The sequence below is a fragment of the Opisthorchis viverrini genome, assembly GCF_000715545.1.
Source record: "Opisthorchis viverrini unplaced genomic scaffold opera_v5_230, whole genome shotgun sequence".
In the NCBI taxonomy this organism is placed as follows: domain Eukaryota; kingdom Metazoa; phylum Platyhelminthes; class Trematoda; order Opisthorchiida; family Opisthorchiidae; genus Opisthorchis; species Opisthorchis viverrini.
Genome location: NW_008751885.1, coordinates 842,724 through 854,350, shown reverse-complemented (window position 1 = coordinate 854,350; position 11,627 = coordinate 842,724). Strand labels below are relative to the sequence as shown.

Sequence of the window (11,627 nt, the reverse complement as noted above, 5' to 3'; positions counted from 1 at the left end):
ATTACTGTTTAAACAAGGCTTGGCCAACAGGTTTTTCACCACTGACCCAGCAACCGCACGGCGGGGGCTTGTTAAGAAGATCTTCAAGCTCAGAATCCACCCATTCATTAGGCATAATTGTTTCTCATTTCGGGTATTAGAATGGAATGGGCTTGAAATAACCTTCCTCCGACGGTTGTCCACGCTCCTTCTAGAACCCGGTTTAAATTGTTTTTAGACGCTTGTTTTTGCACGTCCTCGCGCCGGCAAGCATAATTCTCTGCGCTGAGAACGTGAAGAGCAGTGCTACACCCCTTTTTCACTTGTACCTTACCGGTGACCTACAGCCGCTGAACGACAAGAACAAAGCCGATCGGATGAAACTTTGGCAAAGGCCTCGATCCTGTGTATTAATCCGTGATTCCGTGAATGAATGCAGGATTCAGATGGTAAATGGATACGTTATCGTGCTTTCCGCCTAGTTGTTCCATAATAGAATCCACGTATGAAACAATGCTCACTAGATACAAAACCTAATCGACCAGTATTCACGAAATGCCGGTCGTTCAAGGAACGACAAACATGGTGACACAACTTTCACCGAATTGTTTAGCTGCGTTGATTCTTGAGGTCAAAAAGGCCTAACCTTCCGAAGTGGCTATCCGTTTTCGGGGGTGTAGCGTCTTTCAGTGCGGAGATCTGTGGAGTGATTTCTCATGGTAGAGTTGTCTAAAGCCCTCGAAAACGAATCCGAAATGCGTTTGTTTGGAGGGAATTCTGATATCCACGAGAAGGTATGTAGTTCTGAGAGCATTTCCCTTTGTTTACAGAGGTGCATGAAATTAAGGATTTTCAGCGTTTTATCTTAAATGACATGGAATTACTTAAGCACCTGTCCTGAGAATAATTTTATGAGAAGGTGATATTCAAGTGATTGGCACGTACCATAAAATCCGAAGTGAAGCATTCGCCCGTCCATAAAATCCGAAGTGAAGCGCACGACTTGCAAGACTACATTAAATATGGCGCCTCTAATGAATTAGAGAAATTGTTGACACTATTCTTTCGAATTTATTTACAAGGTTTCTATGTATTCCTTCATTGAAACAAAGTTATCCTAGACTGGAAAATGGCATCTGTCGTACCAGTTCACCAGAAAGGTGCTGAAAGGACTCGTATGACTATCAACCCACAAGCTTCTCCTCTGGAGCAATACGAGATAATATTGTCTCTCGCCGAAACGGTATTCGGTCGATGAGTGCCAACCAGAATCAGTTTATAGAAAAGCGTTACTATGCGACCATTATGGTTTGTGGATGCTATTACAAACAACGGCAAGAGCTATGGAACCTGTTTGATTGAGTTTAGAAAGCCTTCGGCACGCTGAATTGGAGATTGCTGAGACCACTCCAATTTGGTATATGTAGGTCAACCAGTAAATGTTTAAAGGCACTTTTAGTTTGACAATGCCTTGTCGTTCAAGTGGAAGGGCTAAGTCAACACCTGGATTTTTCGAAAGCTGGGTTCCAATTAGCTTGCCACTTGGGAAATCCGTGTTCGTAGGCGAATTAGCGAGGGCGCATACTACTCATGATATGTTTGCAAATGACGTAAATGTACTTGACAACCCTCGAATTCCGGATATCAGAAGGATTGACGCTGTCTCGAAAAACAAAAGACAGGCTAGAATTCTCTACTCATTGTGGCGATCTCTCAGATCCTGATTAAAGATGAAAAAGCCTTTCCTACTATCTCACTGAACTCGGGTGCATGTTAACACAAGAAATAATCAGTCTCGAAATCTTCAATGAAGGTCGCACTTACAATCTCTTGAAGCTACAGAAAGAGTCACTGGGTTTTGACATTTGTAAATTTCAAGTGCTTTAATACATTTTGAAGATATTATTATCCATAAGGAATATGCATTCAGATGCAGGTTTTTAGGGCCACCAAGGCCATTTATAACGAGGTATAACGGGGCGTTTTGCAAATATGAATATAAAAAGCTACGAAACTGGGTTGGCTAAACTCAGTATCCTTCCATTGGAGCACAAAACTTTAGGGTTAACATGTGGATATTTAGAGCATAGGGGAAGCTTACCCTTGCGGAGCTGAAGCATCAGTTGGGAAGAGCATCATTATGAGACAAGGAACCAATGTGTCTAGTATTGTGAAAGAATGCACGTTTGCTGTGAATGCTTTGCTAATGAAGGTCCGATTGCTGAAGTTAGCTTTCTGGAGAAGTCACTTATTCTGGCATCTAACAACACCCGTTTGTCTGCGATTTTCTCCAAGCAGTGCTGGAGATCCGTGTTTCAACTAATGCCAGATAATCGAGATTTCTTATATATTTTTGTATTGTTCTTAAAAAATGTCCAGATGTAATAGTTTTGTTGGCCTTTTTATCGTACATCTATAGCCTGTTCGCGCAATTTCCACCTTGAATTTTGTCTCCCTGATTATCACTACGCTTTGTTTTATATGGTGGCTCTATAATCCTAAGAGAGATAGTTGCAAGTATTACCTAATGTATTCGCCCAACAGGAAAACCAAAAATGCCCTGAATAACTGAAAACGTACGTCTAAGTGTGTTGGCATTCACTCGTACACAAAAATAAAATCTCCGTCTGAATACACATGGATTACTTCGCTGTTGCATCACATGTTGCAGTTTGTATGTGCAAGAAACTGGACGATATTTAGCCTTGCTGTGGCGCCCTAAAATCTAAACTGAGCTGAGACAAATTTCGCTATGCAACATAGTATAGGAACACTAATGCAGATGCGCAGGAGATTGTGAAGCAACAACACTTGTGGTGGAGCTGTCGGGGATATCACGACTAACTTAATATTCCAATTCCGGTTTCAGGTGGTCGGGTTTAATAGGCAGCTATTTCCCACCATTTTCCTGTGCAATATGAAACGCAGCACAAGAAACTGTTTAACCGATTTTGACTGCATTGGTTAACTTGAAGATTTTCTACTCCTTTGCTCCAGTCTAACAGCTTGTGGCTCACCATGTACATGTCTTTACGCCCCTCGTTATGAAGTTTACATCTTTCTCACTCTTTTGTGTAAAGGTTTTTATACCACTGTCTGGAGCCAAGATTGTGCTTCTGAACCATAAGTCTAACTGCCTAAATAACTGAAAAAGTTGGCTGGTTTACTTCTCAGGTGCACGGTAACTAGGCTAGTGATTAGTAAGCGATACGAACAGGCAACCGTTTTTTCTGGTTGACTCAAATAATAAGGTATGTGGGCATTTTTGCCCATCAGAATGCGATTCAATATTGGAAAAAATGTAGATAGTCGCTCAAAGCCCGTTTGACTTGGTCTAAATTGGGAGCCTTGAAGATTGGATTGAGCGGGTTTTTCATGAATTTCTATTCTGCATAAGGATCAAGTGCGCATATAAGCGGAAACATCCCAACTGGAACTTGTTCAACTACTAGCCTACAATGGAAAACGTGAGCTTATAGATCCAAGCTGTGCTGAATGCTGTCTGAGGCTCAATTTATACACTGTTTGTTATGGACAGCGAAGAATAAGTGCGATTTTTGACATCACAGTTATGTGGCCGTAGTTACATCACGGCCTATTGAAGTTCTTCAAATAGGACAGGTTTACAAGTCCCAAAAGCCAAATGAAAGTTGGTCCAACCGTACCAGGCAGATAGGCTTCTTCCTTCTGTTTTGTTTATTTATTTACGACGACTTTAAAGTGACTAGCAGCTGTACGCCAGTAAAGCATCGTCAACAATTATGCCAACTGCTATACTGACGACAAATCTATCAGCCTACGTTTAGCCATAAAGCCAAGCAATTCCGAACATGTAGCGTGTTTCCCACATAAAGCCAAGCAATTCCGAACATGTAGCGTGTTTCCCACCGCTCAAAACTCAAGCTGATTTATAGTACTATAATAACACACGATGTAACAGTGAATGCCGGAGGGTCCAGAGGACTCGTTTGTCTTTGCCAAATTCCGTCCTTGTGTTATCCTTACCCGTTTCACCGCCCTTTGTCTGCGCTCCAACATCCCAACCCACATCTTGTTCTGCTACGGTCAACATTCATTACGTCGTCACGGCCTTAGGAATTAGTCACTCAGAGAGGATTTGACCCCAGTCAGACCCCGGAGGCGGGTATTTGATTACGATAAAAAATCGTTTCTTCCAGCCCTCTATGGTTTTCTACTGTATTTCTCAGTTTTCACTGCTGTCCACATCCTGCGATTGGTTGTGGAGTGTCGTCAAGTTTGTGCGCTTGAGATCCTAGTTGCCTGCATTTAACGAAATGACTTGAACTGTGCTCTAACCGAAAGTTGTGCAAAAATGGTGTTACAGGAATGAATAGCCCAAAATTTGTTTTCTCTCATGGTGTAAAAATTAACCACATGACGATATAATTTACAACTACCGAGATGTATATCAGGATCTTGCTTAAACCTGACCCAGGGTCATTGGACGATGGTAGTTTCGCAACTCCTAGCTCTTCAGATCCTGGTATCCCATGACATGAACAGTGGATAACTAGCACGATTGTAAGACGTAAATTTTGATTCCCACGGTAGAGGCAGAAAGTGATCCGCTCTACTGCCTGCAAAATACTTTACATTTAACACCCATCACAGGTGACCTAAGTAAGAGTTATATGATCGTAATGGTCGGCAGCGCATCAGACAAAATAAATTACTTGGTAGACCCGATCCTACAAAACAAACCCACAAAGCAAACTATTGGCACTGGTGCATGTGTTTTGTTCTAGAAGAAGGTTATTCAGCATTCCGTTTTGAGGGGTACGTTGAGCTAATTCATAGTTAATTTGTTCATCAAGCATCCTAATATGTTCAGTACATGAAAAAAGCGTTATCAGTTAGACAAAATATCCACGTTATCATGGAAACCGTTATCGGCAAGTTTGCTAAGAACAGCCAAAGTCAGAACTGCTCACTCAAACCCCAGGAAACATACCTCAAGTCTGTAGCAAAGAAGAGGTGAACTGAAATGCTTCTGTAGAAATAAAATTCGTGCGGACATTTGTATGTCCTTTATAGACAGTATTCAGCAAAAGACTAGAAAGGAAGTTTCCGGAAGCCGAAGAAACTCGAGTGCACGATTTGACGGTAATGTATTGCGATAGTGTAGTGACCTCGAAGTAACTCAGCGGTTAGGGCGGGAACTTTCTAACCGAAACGTCCATGGTTCAACTATAATATCTGCACCTCGATAGCTCCTGTCTAGGCTTGAGAACCCTGGCAGTATCTCGGTCTTCGTGCTTTCTTCGAGAGGCATGGCAGCTATACCCCAAATGGGCGTCACGACCTTAACCAATGTGATGTAAAATAACCGATTAGGCAGGGACAAGTTTGGGAGTTCGATTAAAAGCGTGTCTTCGTGCTTCTTCGAGAGGCATGGCAGCTATACCCCAAATGGGCGTCACGACCTTAACCAATGTGATGTAAAATAACCGATTAGGCAGGGACAAGTTTGGGAGTTCGATTAAAAGCGTTGCGGTGTTTAGGAAAGAAGGAAGTTTTGGAAGTATTTTGACTTTCTGAGGCTATTTTACGTCTGAGGACTGCGAATCCAAAACAATTCACGCAACCGCCATGACGTAGCAGTTGATTGTAATCGGGAAACAGTAAACGTACTGCTTCAATGTGAAAACCAGCTCCGCAGACTTTATAAGTTCAACCGCGGTGCGATATAAAGTAATCACCAGAGTGCATTCGGTAGTGTGGGGCGCGTTTCGAAAAGAGCAGCTCTTTCGTGGATCTTTTCAAAGACCGCCAGATGGAAGTATTTACTTGCTCCGTCATCCCGTCGAGGGTAACTCAACAACTAAGGCTTTTCAAATTTTAAACTTGATACTTTTGAAAAAGTTTGATAATGAATAAATCACTTTTAAGCTGCGAATTCAAAAAACATTCAGGGTCTTTCAGCTGGCAGAAAAGCTCTTGTTCAGTTGTTTTATTGAGAATGAACCTTTCGGTGTAAAACGCATTTCGAATAGCTGTGGAGTGCAGAAAACACTGTGATCTTCGTCCAGTATATAATGCAACTGAACTTAAAGTGTGTAAAACCTGTTTTCCTGACATTGTGGACCACAGTCGTATAGTTATTAAGTTCACTAGCAACTTGGACTGTAGCGCAGCCATTTTGCGGCGTCAGTTGTGGGTTTTGTACTAGGTAATCATGAAATAGTATCCCGAGCCGAATAGTTATTAAGTTCACTGGCAACTTGAACTGTAGCGCAGTCATTTTGCGGCGTCAGTTGTGGGTTTTATACTAGGTAATCATGAAATAGTATCCCGATCCAATGTACATCAAGCCAATAACAATTAACACTTATTTCCTTACAATGGCTTGTAAGTCGAGTTGCGAAATTAAAAAAATCAAACCAATCCACTTCATTGTCGCTAGACGATCAGCCTATTTTTTCCATAAGTTGGGCAGTCGCAACTTGTTTACACTTGAAGAAGAGCGGCATCCAGAGAGGAGGAATAATGAAGGGTTACAAGGAGACTGGAATCGGAAATCACCTTTATGGCATGTTTGAGGTTACGTTTAAATGCAACTGTAAGATATATATACTGAATTTCCCGGAAATATCAACCAACGTAGTGATACCCAAACAGGTTAGATGTACCAATATGAATGATCAAAGGCCTGGAGGAATTCACAAGTACCACCAAACCGCGGACCATATATACAAAGCAGCTCATGTCTGTCATGCGTTATCGGTCTACGTACAAATACATACCGTTTCGAAACATCCTGTTTAGATAAATTTAGGAAGGCTGATGACGTTTGAAGCTTTTAAATGTTGATGTCACTTTCGTGTGACACACCCCCTGTAACAGCACCTTTGAGATTTCCGACCAAAAAGACAAGAGCGCGTTTTCAGAAAATGGTATATTGGCGTCGAATTCAAGGTTGAAAGGCAGGTGGAATGTTGTTCAGGGATATGTGAAGCTGAATTCGTTTAGATTGCCGGGTAAGGATATTGTATTTACTGGCTGCGGTGAAAATATCCCTGGCATAAAATTACCCCCGTTGTTTGCGTATCTCCTCTGAAGATAGAAGAACTTTGTTGCAGTCGCATTTAATCCAACACTTTTTTGTCGCGATTTGCAAACTGAACATAGTAGAGTCCCCGAGTCTAACTTATGAGATCCGGTAGAGCAGATGGTATCCAGTTTCTTGAGTGTGATCAGCCCTTTTAGTCCGTCATTCTAGTAGTGTGCAAACAAGATCTTTCCTCACTGTCGTGATAGTCATTGTAATTAGCGGTGTTCTTACGGTGACTTCTAGGGTTGGCAGCTATATTCAACTTTGCAATCAAATCCAATAAAACTTGAGTGGTACTTGTAATAGTGGCCAGTGATTGTGGTCAAATTCAGAAGCAGCGTCCATTAGGATCTACCTACCTGATCGCAAGGTGATCGTAAGCAAAAACTTTCGCCTTTGGTTTTTATCTTGCATTTATTTACCCGTTTTCTGTCTTCTGAAGCTATTAGGCTTCTGTTTATTATCCCAGGCTGACTCTATACTGACCCAAAACATTTTTGTGCAATTAATACGAAGCGATTTTGTTTCTTCGTAGAATCGATCATGTTTTGTGAATCGGAGTGTGTTCGTTTTGACGTTATTCGATAAGGTCTCTAAAGAAAGACTATGGGAGGCTGAAAAAAGCGCTCGCCGTTTGATTGTTTATGATTTTTTGCTTCTGAAGTTAATGCGGCCCACCAAAACTCCAATGAATCGGTCACATTTGGAAAAATGTGTAATTTCATGGTTAAATTACGTAGCTTGTTGACACGCACTATATTCAGCAGGTGCTGTTACACGCATTGAATGTTAGGACAGGCTAATTTGTCTGCATTCCTGGTAGTAGTTCATTTCAGCGGGGACTGCTGTACATACATAAGAAGCTTTCACGAAGTGAATTTCCGGAAGTGCATTTCTGCCAATTAAATCTAAATGTTTTGTGACCAGACGCATGAACCAGGCGGACTCTAACTTACGGATGATTCCATCTAAGGCGACCATTTTAGGAACTGACCAACACGGCTTTTACTACCAGGTGGTCCCTTCTGGGAAGAAGAGTTCGATTGGAATAAGATTCTACGTGATGGGCTTCCCTGATGGAAGGTGACTGTACGGAACACCTGTTGTAAGGCGCGTCTTTCAGACAATTGCCATTATTTCTTTTGTAAACTATTTCAGCTGCAAAATGAATACTGGGAATGCTACGTTGATCTGCATCGATTTATCCAGTCAACAACGTCTTTGGTTGCTACGCTCCTGAGAAAAGTACAACAATACAGGCATATTGAACTCCAAGCATTGTCATCCAAATTGACCGACACGCTGCATCAAGTTCAGGTATGTACACTATATTTTTGAAAGAGGATCTAGAAATGTTTTTCAGGTTTGGGGTGATCGTCCAGCTCACCTTCGAGGCAGCATTCATTATGGTGCCTGGAAAGCAGCGTAGGTAGCAGTCTACTAAGAATGTGTACAGGAAGAACACTTGGGGCTCTGAGGTACTTTGTCCCTCAATGCCTTTAGGGTGAACTGATCTGCTTCTATCAGCCGCTGAATACCATGTATGGAATGCGGAACTCATGTTTGTTTTTTGGCAACCTAACTTTCCCTGACTAATTCCTACTGGATTTAGTGGACCTCTCAGAGTTCGGCAATATTACGGAGGACGTGATTCAGCTCCCACTGAAACTAATACCAACTTGAACAACATGCCTTTCAATTTTATGTTTAGTGCTTTTGATTAGCTGCAGTGTATTAAGAGTGTAGAAAAGAGTGAATCTCTTCAACAAGGCAAGCGGATTATCCTGTTATTCATAGTGACAGCATACAAAGAAAGATTGGCCCACCGGTAGATGTGAAGTGTATGTTAGTATGTGAGGTAGTATGTGAGGCATAGTATGTTTTTCCTACTGCCGGCTGAGGTGGACCTGGAAAGCCAATAGGTAGAAACGTAAACAGTGTCCAACCGTGAGACCATAAAATTCACTACAGTAGTCATTCTTTGCCAGTGGAGCAGAAATCAAGTGAATCTTGAGAAGTACATACGCAAAACGTAACAGGCCGATGGCAACACACCGTTTTTCTGTTGCGTCACCTGTTTGTCTCAAATGTCGCGGTGGAACTGGATAGAGAAGCCAAAATTCTATGTCAAAATTTCTTATGACCGGAATATCTCTGGTCTAGGCGACGCACTGTCGATTCCCTCCATAGTGCGGGCTACGGAGTGGCGACGCCAATCCATCCAAGCTGGTTGTAAGCGGCAATTCACGCTGAGGTTGTTCGAGGACCATTGACAACTTCGGATTTTGGGTGAACGGGTTTGTTCTTCGGAACAAGTACCCTCGTCCTGTCAACAGTCTTACTCTCCACGATCAGTTCACCTTTTTCAGTCTCTATTTCCGATTTCCAATACTTCACTTCTGAACCCTTAATTTGACGGGCTTTTGATCAAATCTACCAGACGCCCGATATGTAACAGGGAAACCGCAAATTTCCTTCATTTGTATGACCAAGACGCACTTTTCCAGAATAATTTCCGTCTTAAAAATGATGGCATTAGATAACATCTTAACTTCAGCATTTGTAGTTTTTATAACGTTTATTGTATTCTTGAACTGACTATGCTACACAAAGTCAACCGCATGCCCCAGTCGGGACAACACTGAAGATGAGAAGGGATTTTTAAGTACTACTCAGAAGGTCAGTGAAAACTCTTGCTAATCTGTAGCCGTGAATGTTTGTCACAACGTATGTACAATTTGGTCTGCACGCAGAAAATAAAATTGGTGAAGCTTCGGGAACTAGGCCTACGTGAGTAGCCCCCGGAATGATGAACGGACTGATAGCAAACACGAGGTTTATGAAAACATGGATAATGCGCTGAATTCCGACTAGAAGGTTGGCAACGACGAGTTTTATTTCCAGTTTCTCTCACCATTTCTAATATGCCGAAACGGGTGACGTCAAACCCAGGTTGAACATTTTAGTCCGGGCGAAAAACAAGAATCGTTTAACTGAGGTACCCCTACGATGGATGATTGTCATGCATTATGGTGGATGCGCAGAGGATCACTACCAGGCTGCCGGTTGCAGACAGGACCGATCGATAATCTTGGGGCTGAGTTCACTTGTTCCTACTCTACCTTGACCTGAACCGAATACTATTATGAAGGCGAAACAGAAACTTTTGGGAAAAATCTGTCGTCAATTAAAGCATGCATAACCTCATCATCCCTTTGCTGATTGTACGACAAAATGTTTTTGTTGATGGACGATTCAGCCCGCTTTTCGAGGCAAATACATGAAATTTCTGCCCATACTTCGCAAACAATGCTGAATGAGGGTTTGCTGAATTTTATTCCACTACCCGTTTTTTATAAGCTTACCAGTCTCCGAGTCTCTAGTTGGCTTACGTTCTATTTGGATACCAAGTTTTACGCAACTGGCAAATTAAGATTACCTGAAAATAGGACTCATTAACTGAAGAACCAATTGAAGCCCGGTGTAATCTCTCGCTTGTAACACCCTCATACTGCTGCACAGATGCCGCCACAAGTTTCATTCGGTATTCCACATAATGAAGTATAAATCCTCAACAGAACACATCCTAAACGAGGGCACGGCTGGGATTCAGTCATCCATCTGACCAACTTTTTCTGCAAGTGACTGTATTACATGAAGTGATTTGTCCTGTTTAAGTGTACCACATAACAGTAACACAGTCTGATATTCTCAGCAACTATGGATCTACAAGGAAATCCTTGAGAAACAGCCGATGTACACTAATAATGATATGTCTCTATTTCAGGGTCTAATGCAGAAATTGCTGAAAATCCAAAGCAATGTCACCCGCTTTGACCGGGAATACTGCAGCTTGGACTTGCGTCTCTCCTCAACTTTCCCTCGCCAGCGGTGGCTCATTACACCACGCCCAATTCAAAATAAGCTCTTGGTAAATGGAAGCCCTAATCGACAGAAAGAGGTATGGACTTTTATCCAAGCTTTCGGTGATCATTCAGACGGTAACTGTGAATAATTTATCACTTTGCATGTACCTATCGACATCCGTCCATCCACCCTCTAATGGTGTCTTTCACAAAAATGGATAAGCCCCCTCCTTTGTGTGGATATATCTTACGTCAACTTCCATTTAAATGTTGTACGGGTAATAATCCTTTTCAGAAGATTTCAGGAAATGCAATCTTTCTATCGGTGAATCTGCCCAAGAAGTTTATTGCGTCTAGATGGGGTATACCACTCATAAGGTTACTGAAAACTCTGTGACAGCCCACGACACGTTTTTCCTTTCTTGGAGCTCTTCACGTAGACGCAGTCCTTCAAATTTCTGTAAGCCGCGTCTGCTACCTGGGCCAAAACTGGACGCTTTTCACGAATTACACTCATCTGCACATCAGTCTGGTTTTGACAGGAGAAAGCTGGATCCAGCCCCGAAAAGGGCAAAAATGGTGAACCAGTGAATGCGGCATTAAGTGTATTCTTCTACTGCCCTTGCACCACCACAACGTCTGGCAACAGAACAATTGACGTCACATAGAAACGTGGGCTTAACTGAATGGTGAGAAAATGCTTGACATCC

The 11,627-nt window shown here is 42.2% G+C and overlaps 1 protein-coding gene across 1 annotated transcript; it reads left to right on the top strand.

The window, feature by feature from the left end:
• Window positions 1-658: 658 nt before the first annotated feature.
• Window positions 659-8,368, top strand: T265_14633 (hypothetical protein; the record flags this gene model as incomplete). The annotated part of the gene is made up of 2 exons (XM_009174497.1): window positions 659-773; window positions 8,210-8,368. Coding segments are annotated over 2 exons (237 nt in total), but the record flags the coding sequence as incomplete, so codon positions are not given.
• Between the last annotated feature and the right edge of the window lie 3,259 nt (window positions 8,369-11,627).